Source organism: Rhincodon typus, chromosome 3 (genome assembly GCF_021869965.1).
Source record: "Rhincodon typus isolate 14 chromosome 3, sRhiTyp1.1, whole genome shotgun sequence".
In the NCBI taxonomy this organism is placed as follows: Eukaryota; Metazoa; Chordata; class Chondrichthyes; order Orectolobiformes; family Rhincodontidae; genus Rhincodon; species Rhincodon typus.
Genome location: NC_063334.1, coordinates 52,937,779 through 52,963,009, shown reverse-complemented (window position 1 = coordinate 52,963,009; position 25,231 = coordinate 52,937,779). Strand labels below are relative to the sequence as shown.

At 41.0% G+C, this 25,231-nt stretch overlaps 1 protein-coding gene across 1 annotated transcript in view; it reads left to right on the top strand.

Annotated features, from left to right (window-relative positions):
- The window catches only part of LOC109921380 (aminopeptidase O (putative)), a 185,230-nt gene extending 175,117 nt beyond the window's left edge, over positions 1 to 10,113 (top strand). The window contains exons 13-14 of the mRNA XM_048593426.1: positions 8,782 to 8,846; positions 9,945 to 10,113. Coding sequence (XP_048449383.1) covers positions 8,782 to 8,846; positions 9,945 to 10,113 — 234 coding nt within the window. The remainder of the gene's footprint in view (positions 1 to 8,781; positions 8,847 to 9,944) is intronic.
- Positions 10,114 to 25,231: the final 15,118 nt, after the last annotated feature.

Below are 25,231 nucleotides of genomic sequence, written 5' to 3'. Positions count from 1 at the left end.
TATGTCTTACATAAACGTGGAACTGTACAAAATGGGGTCACATAGGTTAAATTTTAATCCAGGAGAGAGAAACCTATTTTTAGATGACCCATTTATTTATTTAATAGGCTAATTTATTGCCTTTCAGCATAGCACTTCCACCTTGGCAGAGATTCACTATCTATTTGAGACGAAAACACCAACTGCATAGGAACATCCGCACAGCAGTCACTCATCAATTAATTCCTTCACCTTGCATTTCTGTTCAAAGTGCTTAAAATTCCATTTAATTTGGTTCATTTTTTCTTTATTTTACCTTTTCCACTCTGGAAAACAGATGGTAGATTACTGTTGGAATATAAAAGTGTCTTTTTCAGTTAAAATTCACAAAAAAAGTGATTTTTAAAAAAAAATAATTTGTATAAATGTCCCCTTTTCTTTTTTGGGTATGCCTCAAGTTTGAGACAGCACATTGTATAATTAAGTGCTCTTTGCAAGGTCAGCAGGCATTCTCCAAAAGTGCTACATTATGGAACTAATCTGGGGCTATTCTGTAAGGTGGGCAATTGAGCATCTTCACCAAGCACTATTACTGTGACCTTTTCATTAGGAAAGGTGTACAGCTTAGTAAATTTACCATTCCAATCCAGATATTGAACCGCTGAAATTGGTTTTGTGAAGAGCACAGCTAGATTACTGGTAATTCAACTGAGAGTCTTCCACGTTACAAGACTTGTACTCTAGCTAAAGCATCATTACAAAACCACAGTTTCAGTTGTTTCAGCGGCGGGAGTCCGGGAGGAAGCGCGAGGGCAGCCTGGGAAGGTAAGCTTTTCGATTATAAAAGTCTTACCTCACGTGACTCCATTTTTGGAGTAAGTGAGGTAATATATTTGGGCGGTTGCTTTACCCGAAACACTACCTAGATAGTGTCTCCCACCCATCCTCCTCCTCTAACCAAAAAAAAAGGTTCTGAGCGCTGATTTGGTAAGGCTACTAGTTTTTTTTTTTATTTGTCTGTTTGGGAATTCAGAACAGTGGGAATGGATGTTAGGGCAGTTGTATGCTCCTCCTGTAGAATGTGGGAGGTAAGGGTCACCACTAGTGTCCCCACTGACTTCATCTGCGGGAAGTGCACCCAACTCCAGCTCCTCGGAAACCGTGTTAGGGAACTGGAGCTGGAGCTGGATGAACTTCGGATCATTCAGGAGGCTGAGGGGGAAATTGAGAGGAGTTACAGGGAGGTAGTCACACCTCACGTACAGGATAAAAGTAGATGGGTTACAGTCAGGGGATGGAAAGGGAACAGGCAGACAGTGCAGGGATCCCCTGTGGCCGTTCCCCTCAAAAACAAGTATACCGTTTTGGATACTGTTGGGGGGGACGACTTACCAGGGGTAAGCCATGGGGTACAGGTCTCTGGCACAGAGTCTGTCCCTGTTGCTCAGAAGGGAAGGGGGGAGAGGAGGAGAGCATTAGTCATTGGGGACTCCATAGTTAGGGGGACAGATAGGAGATTCTGTGGGAACGAGAGAGACTTGCGGTTGGTGTGTTGCCTCCCAGGTGCCAGGGTCCATGATGTCTCGGATCGTGTTTTCGGGATCCTTAAGGGGGAGGGGGAGCAGCCCCAAGTCGTGGTCCACATAGGGACCAACGACATAGATAGGAAAAGGGATGGGGACGTAAGGCAGAAATTCAGGGAGCTAGGGTGGAAGCTTAGAGCTAGAACAAACAGAGTTGTTATCTCTGGTTTGTTACCCATGCCACGTGCTAGCGAGGCGAGGAATAGGGAGAGAGAGCAGTTGAACACGTGGCTACAGGGATGGTGCAGGAGGGAGGGATTCAGATACCTGGATAATTGGGGCTCATTCTGGGGTAGGTGGGACCTCTACAAACGGGATGGTCTACACCTGAACCAGAGGGGTACCAATATCCTGGGGGGGAAATTTGCTAATGCTCTTCGGGAGGGTTTAAACTAATTCAGCAGGGGGATGGGAACCTGAATTGTAGCTCCAGTGTACAGGAGGTTGAGAGTAGTGGGGTCATAAATAAGGTTTCAAGGTCGCAGGAGTGTACCGGCAGGCAGGAAGGTGGTTTGAAGTGTGTCTACTTCAATGCCAGGAGCATCCGGAAGGAGCTGGGTGAACTTGCATCATGGGTTGGTACCTGGGACTTCGATGTTGTGGCCATTTCAGAGACATGGATAGAGCAGGGACAGGAATGGTTGTTGCAGGTTCCGGGGTTTAGATGTTTCAGTAAGATCAGGGAAGGTGGTAAAAGAGGGGGAGGTGTGGCATTGTTAGTCAAGGACAGTATTACGGTGGCAGAAAGGACGTTTGATGAGAACTTGTCTACTGAGGTAGTATGGGCTGAGGTTAGAACCAGGAAAGGAGAGGTCACCCTGTTGGGAGTTTTCTATAGGCCTCCGAAAAGTTCCAGAGATGTAGAGGAAAAGATTTGCAAAGATGATTCTGGATAGGAGTGAAAGTGACGGTAGTTGTTATGGGGGCTTTAACTTTCCAAATATTGACTGGAAACGCTATAGTTCGAGTACTTTAGATGGGTCAGTTTTTGTCCAATGTGTGCAGGAGGGTTTCCTGACACAGTATGTAGATAGGCCAACAAGAGGCGAGGCCACATTGGATTTGGTACTGGGTAATGAACCAGGCCAGGTGTTAGATTTGGAGGTAGGTGAGCACTTTGGTGATAGTGACCACAGTTCGGTTACGTTCACTTTAGCGATGGAAAGGGATAGGTATATACCGCAGGGCAAGAGTTATAGCTGGGGGAAAGGCAATTATGAGGCGATGAGGCAAGATTTAGGATGCATAGGATGGAGAAGGAAACTGCAGGGGCTGGGCACAATTGAAATGTGGAGCTTGTTCAAGGAACAGCTACTGCGTGTCCTTGAGAAGTATGTACCTGTCAGGCAGGGAGGAAGTGGTCGAGCGAGGGAACCGTGGTTTACTAAAGAAGTTGAATCTCTTGTCAAGAGGAAGAAGGAGGCTTATGTAGAGATGAGGCGTGAAGGCTCAGTTAGGGCGCTTGAGAGTTACAAGTTAGCCAGGAAGGACCTAAAGAGAGAGCTAAGAAGAGCCAGGAGGGGACATGAGAAGTCTTTAGCAGGTAGGATCAAGGAAAACCCTAAAGCTTTCTATAGGTATGTCAGGAATAAAAGAATGACCAGAGTAAGATTAGGGCCGGTCAAGGACAGTAGTGGGAAGTTGTGCGTGGAGTCCGAAGAGATAGGAGAGGTGCTAAATGAATATTTTTTGTCAGTATTCACACAGGAAAAGGACAATGTTGTCGAGGAGAATACTGAGATACAGTCTATTAGACTAGACGGAATTGAGGTTCATAAGGAGGAGGTGTTAGCAATTCTGGAAGGTGTGAAAATAGATAAGTCCCCTGGGCCGGATGCGATTTATCCTAGGATTCTCTGGGAAGCTAGAGAGGAGATCGCAGAGCCTTTGGCTTTGATCTTTATGTCATCATTGTCTTCAGGAATAGTGCCAGGAGACTGGAGAGTAGCAAATGTTGTCCCCTTGTTCAAGAAGGGGAGTAGAGACAACCCTGGTAATTATAGACCAGTGAGTCTTACTTCGGTTGTGGGTAAAGTGTTGGAAAGGATTATAAGAGATAGGATTTATAATCACCTAGAAAGGAATAATTTGATTAGGGATAGTCAACACAGTTTTGTGAAGGGTAGGTCGTGCCTCACAAACCTTATTGAGTTCTTTGAGAAGGTGACCAAACAGGTGGATGAGGGTAAAGCGGTTGATGTGGTGTATATGGATTTCAGTAAAGCGTTTGATAAGATTCCCCATGGTAGGCTATTGCAGAAAATACGGAGGCATGGGATTGAGGGTGATTTAGCGGTTTGGATCAGAAATTGGCTAGCTGTAAGAAGACAGAGGGTGGTTGTTGATGGGAAATGTTCATCCTGGAGTTCAGTTACTAGTGGTGTACCTCAAGGATCTGTTTTGGGGCCACTGCTGTTTGTCATTTTTATAAATGACCTGGATGAGGGCGTAGAAGGATGGGTTAGTAAATTTGCGGATGACACCAAAGTCGGTGGAGTTGTGGATAGTGCGGAAGGATGTTGCAGGTTACAGAGGGACATAGATAAGCTGCAGAGCTGGGCTGAGAGGTGGCAAATGGAGTTTAATGCGGAAAAGTGTGAGGTGATTCACTTTGGAAGGAGTAACAGGAATACAGAGTACTGGGCTAATGGTAAGATTCTTGGTAGTGTGGATGAGCAGAGAGATCTCGGTGTCCATGTGCATAGATCACTGAAAGTTGCCACCCAGATTGATAGCGTTGTTAAGAAGGCGTACGGTATGTTAGGTTTTATTGGTAGAGGGATTGAGTTTCGGAGCCATGAGGTCATGTTGCAGCTGTACAAAACTCTGGTGCGGCCGCACTTGGAGTATTGCGTACAGTTCTGGTCACCGCATTATAGGAAGGATGTGGAAGCATGGGAAAGGGTGCAGAGGAGATTTACCAGGATGTTGCCTGGTATGGAGGGAAGGTCTTATGAGGAAAGGCTGAGGGTCTTGAGGCTGTTTTCGTTAGAGAGAAGAAGGTTAAGAGGTGACTTGATAGAGACATACAAGATGATCAGAGGATTAGATAGGGTGGACAGTGGGAGCCTTTTTCCTCGGATGGTGATGGCTAGCACGAGGGGACATAGCTTTAAATTGAGGGGTGATAGATATAGGACAGATGTCAGAGGTAGGTTCTTTACTCAGAGAGTAGTAAGGGCATGGAATGCCCTGCCTGCAACAGTAGTAGACTCGCCAACTTTAAGGGCATTTAAATGGTCATTGGATAAACATATGGATGATAATGGAATAGTTTAGGTTAGATGGGCTTCAGATTGGTTTCACAGGTCGGTGCAACATGGAGGGCCGAAGGGCCTGTACTGCGCTGTAATGTTCTATGTTCTATGTTCTACAGGCCAAATGCAAAAGAGAGACTGAAGCAATCATATGTTATATTCATATTGTTTTATCTTTGTCTGTATCTAATCTTTGTATATGTGATAAAATTTGTGAGATGTCACATTTTAAGCATCTTGGGTGAGTCTGTGGTAATGAAAAGAACATTATTTTAAAACTCAGAAATCTTACCCCTGGAAATTATTTAATCGAGCCAGTCACCTCAAGGGTGAGAAAATGAACATAATGTGAATCCAAATGCAGTGGTCATGGCCAGTTTAAAACAAAACACAGATCGATGTCTTGCTTGTTGTAGAAGGAGCACGGCAGCTGGTGAGAATGGCATATAATCAGGTTGAAATTGGAGAGATATCTGCCACTTTCCACCATCTCCCACCATCTCCCCGTTACCTTAGAAGTTCATTTCTCGGTGAGGAGGACCGTGATCGAGCTTCCCAACTCACCACCAATTAAGGCCCTTAAGGGGCCAATTAACAACCAATCAAGGGCCTCAGCCTATCATTGGCCTAATTACTTACCTTCCCAGCAGGTGCAAAATCTGGCTGCCATTTGGACAGGGGAAGCAGGGTGGTCCGCCTGTGAGATTTTGAGGGATGGTGCTTCTGTTTGCCCCAGTCTTGGGGCATTTGAGGACATACGAAGCTAGTTGGGTAGTTGGAAAGCCATCTCCCTACCTTTGCCTCTGTACTGCCCCTCTCACCACCCCCCCACTCCCGTTACCCTCAAACCATGATTACCACCTCCGTAGAAAATTATCATCTTGCCAGTCCCAGTCTTCATGACTGAGCAGCCTAGGCCTCTGATAACTCTGAATAGCTTCTGGTAGCTTCCAGCCTATGCTTATCAGCTTTAGGCAGGATAGACCATCTCAACTTTAGCACCTTTTAGCTCAGGAAGCCTACCGGGCTGCACCGAGAGTGCTTGATTGATATTTGATCTAGTGGGCTTTGATGCTGGTGATGACAGAAGTCTCTCAATCTTAAAGATGCCTAGCCGCACAATTATGGGGAAAAAGGAAAATCCTGGTTGTAAAAAATACCCTTGACATTGGTACAGGCCTGTTTTCTCTCTGGACATTGTATATGCAGAAGGAGCAGAGTGTTAACCCAGATTTTCCACATGGCTTCCTAGAAAAGTTAGGCAGCAACCTGCCTCTTTATGGGGTATGTGGAACAATCCTTGTTTCAGTCCTACACTGGCTGCCTCCCACAACTCTTTCTTTCAGTACGCTGACAACTGTTTCAGTGCTGCTTCATGCTCCCTCCTGGACCTTGAAAAATTTGTTCATTTTGCCTCCAATTTTGACTGCTCTGTAACTTTCACATTGTTCACTTCTGACACTTCCCTTCCTGTCCTTGACCTCTCTGTCTCCATTTCAGGGAATAAACTGTCAACTGCCATCCAATACAAAGCTACTGACTCCAACAGCTACCTTAGGCACAGATCTTCCTACCCTACATCCTGCAAGGATTCCATCCCATTCTCCCAGTTCCTTCGCCTATGTCATATCTATTTGGATGATGCCACCTTCCAAAACAGCACTTTTGACGTAATTTCCTTCTTCCATAACTGTGGTTTCTGCCCACTGTGGTTGACAGGATCCCCAGCAACATTCAACCTATCCTCCGTGCTTCCACCCTTGCCCCTTCCCATTGCTCTCAATAGCGTGATCAGGTCTCCCTTGTCCCCACTTTTCATTCTACCAGTCTCCGCATTCAAAGGATCATTCTCTGCAATTTCAGACAACTCCAGCAGAAGTCCACCACCAAACACATCTTCCCCTCACTCCCTCTGTCTGCATTTCGCAGAGATTGTTCCTTCTGGGACACCTTCGTCCATTCCTCAACCACCAGCACCACCCTGCCTTCCCACGGCACCTTCCTATGTAACTGCAGAAGGTGCAACACCTGCCCCTTCACCTGCTCACCATCCAAGGGCCTAAACAGTCTTTCCAGGTGAAACAGCATTTCACCTGTACCTCCTCCAATCTTGTGTATTGTACTCGCTGCACCCAATATGGCCACTCGTTGTTCGAGAAACCAAATGCTGACCGGTGACCACTTTGCAGAACACCTCCAGTCTGTGTGCAAGCATGACCCCAATCTTTCTGTAGCTGGTCGTTTTAACACTGCGTCCTGCTTGCATGCCCACGTGTCTGTCCTTGACATGCTGCAATTCTCAAGCGAATCACATTGGAAACTGGAGGAGCAACATCTCCTCTTCAGACTAGACACTTTACAACCTTCTGGGCTCAATATTGAGTTCAATATCTTCAGATTGTGAACCCATTCCTTCCCTTTCTTTTAGCTTTGCTTGTTACATTCTCTTTCACCATGTCCTCTCTCCCCTCCCCCAACTTCAGTGGGACTGTCTGTTTTTTCCACTCTGGTAGTTGGACACATCATTGATCCACTATTCTCACGTTCCGATCATTTAATCTGAAGTATCAACATGCTTTCTGCTCCAACACTCCAAACTGCAGGCCCCCACCCCCAGTCTGTGTAACCGTTTCCCCCAAGATCATATATCAGCAGAAAACTTCCCTTACACATTAAAGGACCCACTTATTGTGAAATTCATTTGTTGCTATGTTACTATAAATGTGAAGTGACCCTGTGCTTCTGATGATGTAGAAATCAGACAATGGAAAAATTAATATGTTTATTTTCAACAGGAGACAATATATCATCGTGTTTCCCAGGGTTCCATTATGGGAGCACTGCTTTTCTTGAATTATATATTAATGACTTAGCATACAATTGCAAAATTTGCAGATGATTATCAAACTTGGTAGTATTGTGAAATGTGAAATGGATAGTCATAGACTGGTAGGATGGCAGATGAGTAGCAGATGAATTTAATGTGGCAAAGCATGAATTGATACATTGGAAGAACAAAAAAGTAATATAAGCTAAACTACCATTTAAAGGGGTGCAGGAACAGAGGTACCTGGCATTATATGTCCACTAATAAGTATAGGTGGCAGTGCATTTTGAGAATGAGAAAGGCAGTGGGATCCTGGAGAGAGAGCACAAAAGCAAGAAAATCATGATGCATCTTTATGAAAATACTGGATTGGTCTCCACTGGAGTATTCTCTCCTAATCTGGGTCCAATTATTTAGGAAGGATATGAAGGTAATAGACAGGATGCAAAGATGATTGTGTGGATTGATTGGAGAAGCTGGAGCTTTCTCTTTTGCTAGGAGGTGTTTGAGAAGAGGTTTGATGCAAATGCTCAAAATAGCATAGATATAGAAGATCAAGGGAAATTGTTCGAATTAGCAGGAGTATCGAGAACTTGAGTGGACAGAGGTGAAACGATTGATAAATGAACTAAAGGCAACAGCAGGAATCACTTTTTCACAAAGCAGTATCTAAAACATACAATCTGAAGGTATGGTGCCGACAGGTTCAGTCATGACTTTCAAGTGGGATTTGCAAGGTATGGAGAAAAGGCAGGGGAGTGGGAACCCTGACATGGACATAATTGCCGAATAGCCCCCTTTTGTGCTATAGCTATTTTATGATGCTGTGGTTAATATCATATGTAGAATCACTTTGTTTTGGGATAGAAATTAGAATAATTCTAATATTAATCCACTAGTTACTGTTAAATTATGAAGTGTTTGCCTCAACCTCTGCTCTATTATTAAGTGGCTACTGTTTTTGACCTTTCTTGTTCACATATAACTTGCAGCAACTGTTGTGTCCATAATAAAAACAGAATTTGAAGACTGGAAGTCTGATTGCAATACTCGTGCCACCACTGTGTGCAAGGAAACGTGATACCTCTCTGTTTTTTGTATTGTTTATGACTACTTATTTCTTTCTTTCTTTCAGATGGTCTCCACTTTAGTTAAGGAACTTCAAGGCAATCAGTGTGACAGAGCTTCCTTGTTTATAAGGTAGGTGTTTGGTTTGAGATATAATGTGAAAATATTTAAAAGTATAACCCAAAAAACAATGACCACTTTACATTATTTAAAAAGAACATTTAATATCTAGGCCAAATTTCTGCCAAATCCTTCTCTTAAAAATGGGAAGAATTCATTTACTAATATGCCCTAATTGTTGGAGCTGTGCTCATCCAGGCAAGTGGAGAGTATTTCATCACATCCCTGATTTGTACCTTGCTAATACTGAAGATTAGTTTAGAAAGAATCCATAAAAATGATTCTGTCCTTAAGTTGTTTATCAATCAAGAGGCTTGTTCTTGACTTTTTAATAAACCAGTGTTCTTTGTACAACAATTACTGATAATACCAATAATTCAAAGATGAAGCTTGCATTTATGAAGTGTTTTACTTCCTCTTCAACGTGACCCAAGAATGCCCACCATTTTATTTCCCTACTACTTGAGTCTCGTAGTTGTTTGCAAATCGTGTCTCCCTGATGAACATTCTCTGTGCTTGCTGCTCCCTCACTGACTGTGTTTGTGTACTGTTCTTCCCTGGCATCACTCACAGCCTGAGTCCCCTCATGATCATTCTCCATGATGACTTTGCTGAGCTCCTGGGTGAATACTCTACTCTTCAGCCGTCGACTGCAGCCTGAGTCTGCTCATGACCTTTGCTCTCCGCCTGCTCCCTGGTGTGTATAGTTCTTTCCTGGTGTCAACTCGGCCTGAGTCCTCTCCCGACCAATTCTCTTGATGCTACCTCCGCAATTGTGTGCCATTTTCAGAATTTGAGCAAAGTCCACCATCCTGAAAAAGATGTTTATCTAACATTGATTGCATCTTAGAATTTGTGTTTGTGAGAAGGATTTAATGAGAGTTCAAGTCAGATGAGTACTTGTTAGATGGTGACAAAATGTTGAAAATCTGAAAAAGGACAATTATGATGCAAGCTCACAGGTCCATCAGCAACTGAGAAGAATAGAGCAAGTACATCAGTATTCTGATTAACATTCTACCCAAAACATTAGCCTCTTTAATAGAATTTTCTATTTGTTAATCATAGCAGAAAAAAAAATTTAAAACTTGGCTTTTTTTTTCTCAATAGACTACCACCAGACCGACTGAGGAGTTTTTCTGTTCTTTGCTCACCGATTGTCACTTTAATTGAGGTTTTACCATTGGTGGAAGCTCTTCTGACTTGTCGTGAAGATGATTTGGATGAAGCTCTTTGCACAGAATTTCTAGAGTCTGTCAGTACTGGCATTTTGCAGTAAGTAGATGTAAGATTTTGAAACTGTACCTTAAAACGATCACATAATTTTAGTATGTCGTCAAATCTACAGTGTTGTTGATGCAGTAGCAAGAGGATTTATAATCATCAGGAAGAAATGAACAAGCTGGATCTTTCTCCCTGAGAAAAGAGATAGTTGAGAAGTGACCTGGGTGCCATGTCTAAATTATTAAAGGGTTTGACAAGGTCGATGTTTCCACTTGTGGGAAGTCCAAAACTGGGGATCACTTAATAGAAGATATTCGCTAATAAGTCAAATAGGGAGTTCAGAAAAAGGTATCTATCCAGACAGTGGTTTAAAATGTAGAACTTGCTACCAAGTGTTGGTTGAGGCAAGTCGTACAGATGCATTTAAGATGATATTTAGATAAGTGCATAGAGTAAAAAGAAATATGTTTTTGCTGGTAGTGGGTTGGGAGAGCTTGTGAGAACAGAAATAATGCCATGTCCTATATCTGTGCTATACCTGTATATGAAATAAAATCTTGCATAATTAGAAAGCATCTTTTACATGTGAGGGAAGAAAAAGAATAAGATGACAAATCTGAATCTTGGTCAAAGAGGTGGTTCAAAGAGTGTCTTCAGCAGGAAGTAAGGGTAGAATGGTTTAGATTGTAAATTTCAGTGTGTGAGATGAAGACAGCTGCCAACTACTTGAAGGTAGGGGATGATGTATTCAGTAGGAGCCATAAAATGCTGAGTTAGAATGCATGCAGTTAGAGTTAGAGAGAAATGGAGGGATGAGACCAAAGGATAAGTGTATCAAACGTGGACCTACTGTTGTATTACTGATTTATAGTTAGTGTATGACAGTTTTTCATAGAATCCCTACAGTATGGAAACAGGCCCTTCGGCCCAACAAGTCCACGCCGACCCTCGGAGCATCCCATCCAGAACCATTCCCCGATAACCCACCTAATCTACACATCCCTGAACACTATGAGCAATTTAGCATGGCCAATCTACCTATCCTGCACATCTTTGGACTGTGGGAGGAAACCAGAACACCCGGAGGAAACCCACGCAGACATGGGGAGAATGTGCAAACTCCACACAGACAGTCACCCAAGGGTAGATTCGAACCCGCATCCCTGGTGCTGTGTGGCAGCAATGCTAACCACTGAGCCACCATGCCGCCCTGTAAAATTTCCTGCTGTAAAATTTGGATGAGAAGATGCCCAGGCTCCCATCTCATGCTAACCATGGCCTAGTATCCTGTCCACACTATATCTAGGTTCACTCAAGAAAAAATGTTTAAATGCATTCAAGAGTAAGTCGGGTAAACATATGATGGAGAAAGGAATAAAAGGATATGGGTCTAGTTGAAGAGGTGTGGGAGGAGACTTGCTATTACAGGCATGTACCAGTTGGGTTGATAAACTAGTATCTGCAATGTGAACCCATGTAATTATTGTAAAGTTTCAAGATATCTGAGAAGAGTATTTGGTGCATAAAACCTTTATTTCTATTTAATATTGAAGTTACATTCTGAAGAAAAAAGTAGTTTGATATTGTAATAGCTTTCTGAATTTTATTTCTTTAATTCCATATTCTTAATAGTGCTGTTTTTTAAATCTACTCAAGTAGGTACAAATTCTGCCATTGATAGATTTGTGGTGGAAAATGCAACCAGTATTGCTGGGTTTGAGTATACTTTTAAATAATTGGTAAATTGGGATGTCCGTGTATGAACCTGCAAGATCTATTATTATACAATTGTGTGAACAAATCAGTTCAAACGAATGTATAGAATTGCATAAATTATGCTGAAATCTTCTTTTGCATTCTTCGGTTCTTATTGGTCAAAGATTGGAAATGGTGTTCATAATGCCTAGAAAACATTCCATTATTTGAAGTTTCTGTCCATAAATTGGTACTACTAAAGTAATACACTCTCTTTCAGTTAAAACTATTTATTTATATCTGTTTACCTTCAGACTGAAGAGGTTGTTTTAAGTCCCACTGATGTTCTTTATCGTTTTGTTTTGGTACTATGCAGTTAAAAGTGCTTTACTTAATATTGGTTTGCATTAATAAGAAATGATCAGGAGATATGAAACTATCTGTTGAGAGTATTTATTGCTGCTTTTCTTGTAATGCAAATTTACTAGAACCCTTCAATTTCTTTACAAAGTATTTAGTGTTTTAATTATGGGCACTTAATAAAAATATTATTTTAAAAGCTTGGAGATAACGGAGAGAGAACTTGTAAATGCGTTATGAAAATGGTAGCGCAGTATTCAATACATTTTTCCTTGTGTGTGTTAAACCAATATAGAGGTGTGTGCCTCAGCCCAGTGGTAACACTTGTGTTAAACCATAAGCCACCTGCTCTTTCAGCAGTAAAAGATCCAATGTTGCTATTTGAAAAGAATCGAGGGAATTCTTCAAGGTGTCCTGGCCAACACTGATCCATCAAACAACACCATTAAAATTGATTACATATGCCAGTATTGTGGATACTGGAAAACTGAAATTAAGGCAAAAAAAATGCTGGAAATGTGCACAGGTTTGGTTGCATTTGTAGAAAGAGAAACGGAGTTAATATTTCAGATTGATGATCCTTCTGATGTAATACTATTTACAATAATAAGGCCTTATGAAAGTCACTACTTACAATAATAAGACCATTGAAACCTTGATAGTCTGCACCAACTGACACAAATCCATCTTAGCAAAGGAATAATGCATTGTGAGTAACATGGTATAATATTCTTGTTAGCAAACACTATGGAGCTGTTATAGGTCTAGTATAAAGATGCTGGAAATGCTCCTTCATGCTGGACATAGTGTCTAAATGAAACTGTGAATATGGTTGGACAGCTGGAATACTAGGGAGCAGTGAACCCTGGAAAAGTGGAAGGGCTGATGATAGCCTGTATAGTGATAGCCATGACCCTGCCCAAAACCCCCCTCATATATCAATCAAGGTGCGATACCTCTTTTCATTGAAATGAAACACTGTAAATGCTAGAGATCTGAAATAAGAACTAAGTGTTGGAGAAACTCGGCTGGCCTGTCAGCATCTGTGGAAAGAAAACAAAGCTAATATTTTGACTTCAAAATGATTCTTCAGTTCTGAAGAAGAGTCATGTTGGACTCAAAACATTAATTCTGTTGCTGTCACCTCAGATGCTGCCAAACCTGTTGAATTCCTTGTTTTTCTGTTTTTATTATTGACTGTTTTCATTTGAACCTTAGTGCCATCTAGGAAGGCCTGGAGGCGAAAAGCTTCATTTCTAATTTATTTCACCTAAGAACACTTTCAAATAGGAGCTGCATATTTACAGTTCTATTTGGGAGGGTTCATCATTTGCTTAAGAATTTGGCATAATGAACCTTGCACACAAGAAAAATTTTGGTTCTAATATATTTTAAAAGACACTGTAAGGCCCCAAGCCAGTGGTCACAGAGCAAACCTCAGGGTTCAGTGATCCAATCTTCCTCCATCACCAACCTGCTATTGTCAACCTGCCCCTACTCCAAACTTTGTCTGAATACATCCAATCAGGTTTCTGCATCTACGAAGTTACAGGAAAGGCCCTTGTCTAAGTGACAAATATCATGCTATGTGACTGTGATGGAAGTAAATTTCCATCTCGTTCTCTGAACCTGCCTGCAGCTTTTGACATGGCTAACAGTGCCATCCTGCTCCAATCTGTTGCCATTGTTGCCCAGTTAAATGAAACTTGTAATATAATTTCACTCTTATCTATCTATTCATAGCTAGTGAATCATTTGCATCAACTTATTTTCCTGTTCCCACTCTGTTACTTCGGGTATTTCCCAAAGAACAATCCTTGGCCTCCTTCCTATTTCTCACCTACATCATCAACATTATCCTGAGACATGGCACAACTCCCAACAAAATTCAAGAATCTCCAGTCCATCCAGAACAAAGCAGTCCACTTGATTGACACCCCCACCAACCACTTTAGACATCAGGTGTCTCAATTGCTATCACATAGAGACAGCTGTATGTATCATCTCCAATTTGCACTGAAGCAGCTCACCAAAGCTGCTTTGACAACTGTTCCAAAACATGAGATCTCTACCACCTAGAAAGATGAGGGCAGCAGATGCATGGGAAAACCACCATCTGTAGGTTTTCCTCCAAGCCACTGACCATCCTGTCTTGGAACTGTATCATAGTTCCTTCACTGTCGAAATCCTGGAACTCTCTAACTGCATGACGTGTACTGAACCCCATGGCTGCAGGTTTAAACAGGCTGTTCACTACATTCTCATGACAACTGAGAATGGGTAATAAATGCTGTCCTAGCAAGTGACTCCAGTAACCCATGAGCTAATTTTAAAAAATATATGCACACATGATATTACTTTTAACATTACTACAGCTTTGATTAATTTTTTTTAGTTTTGCAAATATTTAAACTGTGTTTTCAAAAATTCAACTTACTTTACACTTGACCTTTTATAAGTATTAGAACATTCATCAACTTTTGTTTCCCAATTTTCTCATTCCTTCACCAAAGAGGCTGATTCTAGTACAACATGTGCAAGTAGTGCAGGATTTGAACCAGGGACTTTCAGGTCCGCATTGGCGTAAATTACACTGAGGAGTACATTTATTCACCAGAATGGTTATGTATGTTTAATTTATTTTAGAAGTATGCATCTACGTGTATGCTTTTGCATTATTTCATGTTAAAAATTTCTCTAGCCATATTTATAATGGTGCTGTTCCGATCAAGATGGGAAGAGTGTTCAATCTCACTCTCGTGCCACTAGTCCATGGTCACAATGTAAATTTGTTTACCCACCTCCTGATAAAGTCAGTTGTATGCTTCCTCAATGTTGGATTTAGAATGAAACAGTTTAGAAATAGAATGACTTAGAATAGAATGACTTGGATGAGAAAAGTGGATGTACCATAGCCAAATTTGCAGGTGACACAAAAATAGGCAAGTGAAGAGCATGACACAAAGAATCTGTAGAGGCAAATAGACAGATGAAGTGAATAAGTGAAAAATTGGCAGATGGAATATAATGTGGGGAATGTGAGGTTATGCCATTCTTCCAGAAGAGCTGCATATTATTTAAGTGGAAAAGACTGAAGAAACTTGAATCATAAAAAGCTAGCAACCAAGTTCAACAAGTCATAGGGGAGGTGCATTGAGTGCTGGCCCTTCTTTCAAAGGGAATGGACTATAAAAATGGTGAGGTTTTGCTGAAACTACACAAGGCACTAGTCGGATAACAGTGGGACTGCTGTGAACAGCTGTCAGCCCCATATCTACGGAAAGATATACTAGTATTGCAGGCAGTTGAGATAACGTTTACTGGGCTGATACCAGGTATGGAAGGATTGTCTTATGAGGAGAGGTTGAGTGGATTGGGCCTTTACTCATTGAAATGTAGAAAAATGAGAGGCAAACTTATTGAGACCGGTGTTCCCTTTAATCGCCCTGCACAGAACATTGGAGGGACTGTGCAGCTTAGAGGGAATGTTTAATGAAACATGCAAAATTCTTGGGGTACTTGACAAGTTAGATGTGCAAAGATTGTTTCCGCTTGTGGGAGAGTCTAGAGTCAGAGAGCATAATCTCAGAATAAGGGGTGGCACATTTGATTTGATTTATTGTAGTCATGTGTACCTATGTGCAATGAAAAGCTTTGTTTGTGAGTGGTTCAGACAGATCATAGGAAGCAAGGACATACAGATCATAGGGTGCTTAGACAGAGTTATGCATACAGGTTACACTGCACATGAGGGCATGAAGCAAAATCAACATTTTTTGAAGTTAGTCCATTCATCAGTCTAATAATGGCATGGAAGAAGCTGTTCTTGAACCCGTTGGTATGTGTGTTCAACCTTCTGTATCTTCGGCCTGACAGAGGAGGTTGTCGGAGAGTATTACTGGAGTGGGAGGGGTCTTTGATGATGGCAGTCTTTCTGCGGCAACGAGAAGTGTAAATGGAGTCCGTGGATGGGAGGTTGGCTTCTGTGATGGCCTGGACTGTGCACAGAACCTTCTATAGTTTCGTATAGTTCTGGGCAGAGCGGTTGCCATACCAGGTCATCATGCACCCTGATAGTATGCTTTCTATGCTGCATCTGTAAAATTTGGTGAGGTTCTTTATCAACATGCCGAATTTCCTAAACCACCCGAGGAAGACGAAGCATTGTTGTGCCGCCTTGACCATCTCACCACGTGGGAAGTCCAGAGCAGGCTGTAGGTTATCGTCACTCCTAGGAACTTGACACTCTCAACTCTTTCAACCTCCGCCCCATTGATGTAGACAGGGTCGTGTCCTCCTCCTTTCTTTCTGAAGTCAACGATCAGTTCTTTAGTTTTGCCGACATTGAGAGGGAGGTTATCATTGCATCATGACACCAAGCCGTCTATCTCTTTTCTTTATTCTGACTCATCATTGTTTGATATCCGTCCTACTATGGAGGTGTTGTCAGCAAATTTATAGATGGTGTTTGTTTGGAATTTGGTTACACAGTGATGGGTGTACAGGGAGTACAGTAGGGGGCTGAGAATGCAACCTTGGCGGGCTTTAGTGTTGAGGGTTATTGTAGAGGAGGTGCAGTTGTCTATCTTCACTGATTATGATCTGTGGGTCAGGAAGCTGTGGATCCAGTTGCAGGAGGGCTGAGCCAAGACCTAGGTCTCAGAGTTTTGAGTGTGGTCTGGAGGGGTTAATGTTGTTGAAGGCGGAGCTGTAGTCGATGAGTAGGAGTTTGACGTAGGTGTCCTTGTCCAGGTCTTCCAGGGATGAATGCAGGGCCAGGAAAATGGCATTGCTGTGGACCTGTTACGACGGTAGGCAAATCGCAGGGGATCAAGACTAGAGTTGATGTGAGCCATGACCAACCTCTTGAAGCACTTCATGATTATGGAGGTCAGAGCCCCTGAGTAGTAGTCGCTAAGGCACGTTGCATGTCCTTTCTTAGGTACTGGGATGATGGTGATCCTCTTGCAAGTGGGGACTTCAGCTTGTAGGAGGGAGAGGTTGAAAATGTCAGTGAATACTTGCATCAGTTTGTCTGCACAGGATCTAAGTGTATGGCCGGGGACTCCATCTGGGCCTGTCACTTTTTTTGGGTTGACCCACAGGAAAACCAATCTGACGTCTGTAGCGGTGACAGAGGGAATAGGTGTATCTGGGGCTTTTGGGGCAGGATGACTTCGGGCCGCTGGGATTCTGCTTGAACTGAACATAGAAAGCATTGAGTGCACAATGGAGGGATGTGTTTTTGTCCCATATCTTGTTGTGCTTCATTTAAGACAGAGATGAAGAGGAATTTCTTCTTTGAGTCTGTAGAATTCATTACCACAGAGCGCTGTTGAGGCGGTTCATTCAGTATATTCAAGGCTAAAATAGACAGATTTTTAATCAGTAAGGGAGTCAAGGGTTATGGAGAAAAGGCAGAAAAGTGGAGCTGAGGATTATCAATCAGCCTTTCCCTCAGTAAGCTTTTCCCCCCAATAATGAGACAAGATAGTCATAAAACCCAGACAGGTGATTTCCAAGCAGTGAATCCAAGCAATCAGTGAAGTCAAGTGATTTCCCACAAATGTCTGTTGAAATAAATGTTTCAGTGTATCTACAGAACATGAAGTAATTCAGATTTTCAAACATGAGAAGAGAGGTGATGTCTGTCTTGGTCACATTGAGCCTATACAATGAGAAAAGTTGATTTCATAATTGTATGTAATTAGCTGTTATGATGGTGTTATTATCTTAATAAAGTTTTTATGTTTATTTTTACAAAATATTATTTTAGTTTTTTAATTCTTGAGATGTTTACGGCTAGTATTTGTGCAATTCCAACACCCAGATGTGGCTCCCCTGCCGAGGAGTTTGCCATTTCCTGGTCTAACTTCATATGAGCAATGCCATTGGCTATTCACAAGTACCTATCTTCAATACATTACATCACAGTTATACAATATGCTTTTAAAATTCTTAATTTACTGAAATATAATAAACAGCAAACAATAACCACGTTGCTTTCTAGAATCAGTTGTGTCTGTGGTTTTATGAAAAACTAGCCGAATTGAAACCCAATATGTTAAATAACTCAAAAAGGGGTTCTTTTCATCTGCAGATTTCTATTCTTTCCTCTCTCTCCTGTCTGTTGTAAGTGGACAGGTAATACAATATAATAATAAACATAAAGAACTTTAATTTTCACAATTGCGTGATGTACCTTGGAGTGTTTTGAATAATGCTTTTCATTGAAGTCCCATTTATGCTATTGCAGATCCTCTGCAGCATAATGATATTTCAATAGCCTGCTTCTTTTATCATATGTATATTATTGTGTATACATTAGGGGTTGTAAATTTTAAGATCTAGAAATATTTGACATTTTTATTTCTTTTTCTTTATTTCCAATGCATCTGCCGTAACAGACTCTGCACCCTTTAAGAACCCAAAAAAAATTTCCAACAGCAAGTTGTTAGGGCATTAGAGAGCACTGCCTGGAAGTGTGGTGGGGGTAGATTCGTTTGAGGCATTCAAGAGGACTTTGCTTCTATTCAATGCGTAAGAGTTTTGGGAAATGGAAAGGAGTTGGAAATAAGTAAAAATGCTGAGAGAATCAGTGCTAAATGATGGGCTGAATAGTCTCTATATGCATAATAACAGTTCTGTGATTCAGTGAAATTCTTGTATTTTAGAATGCTTAAATAATTCTGTCTGGAAGTTGATGTGTATCTGAGGCTTCAATTCTAAAGTAGCCCATTGAGTCCAATAGATCACCCATCCATAATGATGTGAAGCCAGTTCTGCATCTGACCGGAAGTTAGCATGATTCCTGGCACAACCAAAAGTTAGGACAAGGATTACATTAGAAAAAAGAATGGAAGGGAGTGAGAAAATCAAATAGGTAGAATTACCATGGGGCAGTGAACCCCAACTTTTCACACATTTTTGCCAAATCCAAAATCTCTCAGTAACTTTGCCACAGTTCTGATACATGAACTAAGTGCAGTCAAATCAATCAAGATCAAGGGACATGGTAAAGAACACCAAAATCCCCACTGCAGTCCTTCATCAGGTCACAGACCAACAATGTTTGTTTTTCTGTCCACAGATGCTGCTACACTTCCTGAGTATTTCCCAGATAATTTTATTCATGTTTTTGATTTCCAACATGTGCAGTGTTTCGCTGTTGTAAAAATAATTTGGTTTCCCTGTGCTATGTGCTGCTGTTACCTCCTCTTAATGTTCTTTTGCTGCATTATCTAGTGAATTATGATTGAAACCTCTATCTCTCTACCTCATCCATCTTCTTCAAAATGGCATTCCCAGACACTTACCATCATCATCCCCTGTGGACAAGATTGTTGACTTCACTATCTCTAGTTAGGCCAGTGAAAATCAGTTGGGCTTCCTACACTTTATAAAAAGCGTAGAATTATACTGGAATTGTGTATTTGCAGACCCTGGTTTAGATATGTCTGTTATGCTATTGTCTGCTTCTCATAGTCAAGAACCACATGATTAATTATTACTTAAATAAGTTATGGGGTAGTGGTTGACACTTGAGCCGCTGTGTCCATGCCAAACATCGACAAAAGACATGGAAATTGGCAGAAAGAGGGGGGCAAGAGAAGTTATTCAAAGCTTTTATTTACTTTCTGTAAATCTTGCCAGCTTTGAGTAACTTTTTTTTCCTTGGGTCAAGCTAATATGTATAACAGAAGTGAGCTAAGAGGACAGTATATTTCATCAACATTTGTTAACTAAATGTAGTTTACAATGACTCATGAAATTTGCAATTAAATTATGTCTTTCTATTTTTATACGGTCTGCCTCTTCCTGTAACAGTATAGTCCCTGATAGAGAGTACATTGTTTATAGTTTCCTTGCTCTTAGGAAAATCATGTAAAGCAAACTCCATATAAACTTATAGTTGTTAGAGGAATTCATTTGTATGGATTCCAAAGACAGCATTGTAAAATTTCTATAGCCAGTGTATGTGCCAAACCAAATACCGACCCAAAAAAATCTAAAAGGGGCTAATTTCACCATTACGTCTACTAACAAAGTAATCTCACACCTTCCAATACAACCTTCTGTCACATTAGAGTTTTCTTGTTGAGCAAACTGAAAAAACAAATCATTCTGTTTCTTTATTGGCAGGTTCCATAATGACTTCACAGTGGAAAGAGTTTTTAATTATACTGACCGAAACACAAATATTTATTTACATTATTTTGAACATTAAATTATAAAAATAGCATGCACAATGATTGTACAGAACTGAAATTTAAACATGGTACTGTATCTAAACTAGGCAAACAAAGTAATTGGTTAGATTGAGTGAAGGTACCAGACTGATTACTTGGATGGCAGGACTGTCATATGAAGAGAAACTGGATTGGTTATGATATATTCACTTGTGTTTAGAAGAATGAAGGGGGATCTCATAGAAATGTGTAAAATTCTAACAGGACTAGACAGGGTCTAAAACCAGGGTTCAGGGTTTAAGGATATGCGGTAGACCATTTAAGATTGAGATGAGAAGAAAAAATTCTTCATCCACAGAGTGGTGAGCCTGTGAAATTCTCTGGCACAGAAAGCGGTTGAAGCCAAAACATTGAATGTTTTCAAGAAGGAGTTAGATATAGTTCTTGGTATCCTGCCTCCCCTTTGATCCATTTAGCCCTAAATTGGGTCATCAACCAAGATCGTATAATTAATAACTATGTATGGTTTACATAAGCAAGTTTTGTCAATTTGATAATTATACAAACAGTTAAAACAGAGTTTACAAGATTAATAATTCAACCTTCAATGTAATGCTTTGGAAGTTTGACAATTCTCCCAGATCTGATCGTATACCAATCAGAAATATGTGTTGCCCTCAGTTGTTTTTGGTTGACAACTTGGTTGTCTAGCTCTGGTTTTTCCCAAACATTATCAGAAGTTTCTTCCTTACCCTTCTTTTGCATGATAGGTATGTCATACATTGATCTGAGCTAGCTTCTGTCATTTTGCACTGTGAGCTGTGAAGTGTCTTGACTTTGTACAATCTGTGCTGGTTATAGATTCTAGAAATCTTTGCTAATATCCTGGTATTTGAATTGGGATTTCTGACTCTGACCCTCTGGCCAGGATGCTGAAGAAACTGAAAACAGTAGCCATCATGTGAGCAGCGATCATGCCTGTTGTGTTGCCAAGGGTTGAACAATGGAAATTTGGAGAAGTAATGTCACAAGCATATAACTTTCTCCATACTCTGGGAATACTTTTGTTGATATTTTCATTCAAGAATTGGATGGAACATCATGTGGCTAGAGAGATTGCCTCTACTGCTGAGGTTGGTACGTTTGGCTTATCTGACCTGCATCCATGAATCATCGAATATTCTGATTAATCCCTAACCATTATACTGATTCACGTGCTAGCTGCCTTGTGTGTTCAATACCCACGTAACCCTGGGGTAACATGGTCATGATAGTCTGGTATAATACCTTTGGTATTTGGATTTGTCTGCCCTTGAAAATAAAATTACTTGTTGTGATATATGATAATTTAAGTTCATCTCTGTTCAGCGAAAATGAAGGAATATTCTCAAGAACTTCTTTAACTCTGTCAGGCCATCCCTGGATAATGATTTTTTTTTGCAACCCTTGTCGCTGCTCATGTTCAGCAGTTACTAATTGTAACTGTTCACACTGGCTCTGGCCAAAGTGTGATACATCAACTTTGAGACTATCTTCCAACTTCTAATGGATTTGATTATGTCAAACCTGATGTGTTCCTCCACAATGGATGTGGTTTGAATCTTGTGAATTGTGATAATGAGCTAGCATGTTGGCACTGTACTGTGAATCTGCCACGGCAAGGAATTGGTGACCTGTTATATACTGTGAGTTGGTCTGTCATAGGTTTCTTGTAATGTAAACTTGCTGAGGTACATGTTCTTTGGCTTGCTAATATGTTGGTACTAGCTTCTGTATTGATTTTAACTTTTAGGGTGTGTCGTCCTTTTCACGTGGCTGCCCAAAATCTTGGATGCGATAGATATCAATGGTGCAGTAGTAGCAATAGATCCCTAAGATGTCACAATTCATGAGATACAAACCAAATCTACTGTGGTGGAACATACGAGGCGTGATGTAATCACATCAGTTAGATGTTATCTTTGATTGTTTAGTAATGTTCGATCACATGGGCTCCAAGGAGAGAGAGCCAATTGGCTTGATAGTAGAAGACAGAAGATGATAGTAGAGGGCTGTTATTCAGACTGGGGGCCTGTGACCAGTGGTGTGCCACGAGGATCGGTTCTAGGTCATTTGTCATTTATATCAACGATTTGGATGAGAATATAGGAGCTATGGTTAGTAAGTTTGTGGATGACACTAAATTGGTGGTATAGTGGACTGTGAAGAAGGTTATCTAAGAGTATAACAAGATCTTGATCACATGGGTCAATGGGCTGAGAAGTGGCAGATGCAGTTTAATTTAGATAACTGCAAGGTTTTGCATTTTGGTAAGGCAAATCCCGGCAGGACTTACACAGTTAATGGTAGAGCCCTGAGGGGTGTTGATGAACAAAGAGACCTAGGGATGCAGGTTCATAGTTCCTTGAAAGTGGCGTCTCAGGTAGACAGGTTGTGAAGAAAGTGTTTGGCACGCTTGCCTTAGTTGGGCAGAGCATTGAATATAGGAGTTGGGATGTAATGTCGTAGCTGAACAAGGTATTGGTTTGGCCACTTTTAGAATACTGTGTACAATTCTGGTCGCCTGCTATAGGAAGGATGTTGTTAAGCTAGAAAGGGTACGGAAAATTTACAAGCATGTTGCCGGAATTGGAGGTTTGAGTTGTGAGGAGAGGCTGGGTAGGCTGAGACTTTTTTCCCTGGAGCATCAGAGGCTGAGGGTTGACCTTACAGAAGTTTATTATATCATGAGGGACATAGATAAGCTGAATAGCCAACATCTTTTTCCATCGGTAGGGGAGTCCAAGACTAGAGGACATAGGTTTAAGGTGAGAGGGGAAAGATTTAAAAGGGATCTGAGGGACAACTTTTTCACACAGAGGGTGGTGCATGTATGGAATGAACTGCCAGAAGAAGTGATAGAAGTGGTTACCACGTTACAACATTTAAAAGACATTTGGACAGGTACATGAATATGTAAGGTTTTAGAGGTATATGGGCCAAATGCAGGCAAATAGGATTAGTTCAGTTTAGAATACTTTCTCGGCATGGATGAATTGGACTTAAGTATCTGTTTCCATGTTGTATGACTCTTATGACTCAAGTTGAGTACATTCTTGAAGCTGATCTTCTACAATTTGGTTATCCTCTAAAATTTACCTTTCTGGTTGACTGTTCACTTCATTGGTGTGAAATTGTTCTTAACACATTCCAAGATGCATCATGATGTGGTACTATCTTGTTGGTCACTTGTTCTCTATTCTGAGGTTTTTTTGGCTTGTGGAACCAGGTTTCCTGCAGATGCGTAACCAGTGCTCTTTGGTGCTATATGCTTTACACATGTGAAAGAAAGCTGGACAGCTTTTGTGCATGTGTGATACATGTGGCGATGCATGTGTTATCTCCTGTAACATAAGAATTAGACATTGGTAATGGAAAGATTCAACAGACATTTATTTATAGCTAGTGATGTGGACATGTATTACAGTCATGGACACTTCAGTATCTGGGCTAATGTGATGTTGTGCGGTTACAAACAGTCATATGCTTTTCTCAATGGGTCATATTTCAAGTGGTTTGAGTTAAGATGGAATCTGATAATATTATGTTACATTTATCTGTTATAAATCTTGGAGATTTGGTGTACTTTGTTGACTGTCGCAATGGTTGCTGCACATAAACCTTGATAATCACTCTTAGTCTGCCGCAATGGCTTCATGCTTATGTCCATCTTCAAGCAACACAACAATAGTCTGGCCTTTCCAGAATATCGTTCCTGAATGCTATAATTTGTGTAGCAGTGATTACTAATTCAGTGAGCATCTGTTCAGAGAAATGACACAGATACTTTCCTGCAGCATCTTTCAATAAACCCATCAGTAGACTCTTGGGGTTTCTATCTGTATGGCATGAGTTGGAGTCTGTAAATCCTGAAATTATTTCTTATCCTGACTGGTTCTCAAGTTCCCTCCAGATCTTTTCCGGATATTTATATTCTTCCGTGGATAGACCAGATGTATTAATTCTATCAGACCCCTCCTTTTCTCAGAGAACTCTTCTCAGGATCATTTTTTGCTTGAGAGTAAATTAAAGCTGAGCACATTGCTTGAATAGCTGTAATTCAGTAAAGGTATCATTGTCTGCCCAGTCCATAATTAAGTGTTCACCTTCTGTTTCTCATCAGAAATAGAATGCAGTGTTTGTGTATTCTTTGGTTCTTTTACTTATTTTGCTTCAGTCTTATTTTTTTCTTTTTCTGCTTCATGTTTTTTTCAGTATTGCAGCTCCTTTAAGAACATAAGAACTAGGAGCAGGAGTAGGCCGTCTGGCCCTTCGAGCCTGCTCCGCCATTCAATAAGATCATGGCTGATCTTTTTGTGGACTCAGATCCACTTACCCGCGTTCTCACCGTATCCCTTAATTCCTTTATTGTTAAAAAAAATCTACTTTTTTTTAAAAACGTTTACTGAAGTAGCGTCAACTACTTCACTGGGCAAGGAATTCCATCGATTAACAACCCTCTGGGTGAAGAAATTCCTTCTCAATTCAGTCCTAAATCTGCTCCCTCTAATCTTGAGGCTATGCCCTCTTGTCCTAGCTTCACCTGCCAGTGGAAACATCCTCTCTACTTCTATCTTATCTATTCCCTTCATAATTTTATATGTTTCGATAAGATCCCCCCTCAATCTTCTGAATTCCAATGAATATAATCCCAATCTACTCAGTCTCTCCTCATAAGCCAACCCCCTCAACTCCGGAATCAACCGAGTGAACCTCCTTTGCACCCCCTTTATTGGGCTTTAATCATTTTAGAGTACTCCTTTAAGAAATGTAGTTCTGTAGTAGCAGCTTTCTGCCACTAGATGATGTTTGTGCCAAATAAAAAATGTGACAGGCTTTCCTCTGCTTTTGTGCTAATTTGGAGAGACAGAATGTCCTCTGCATCTAGAT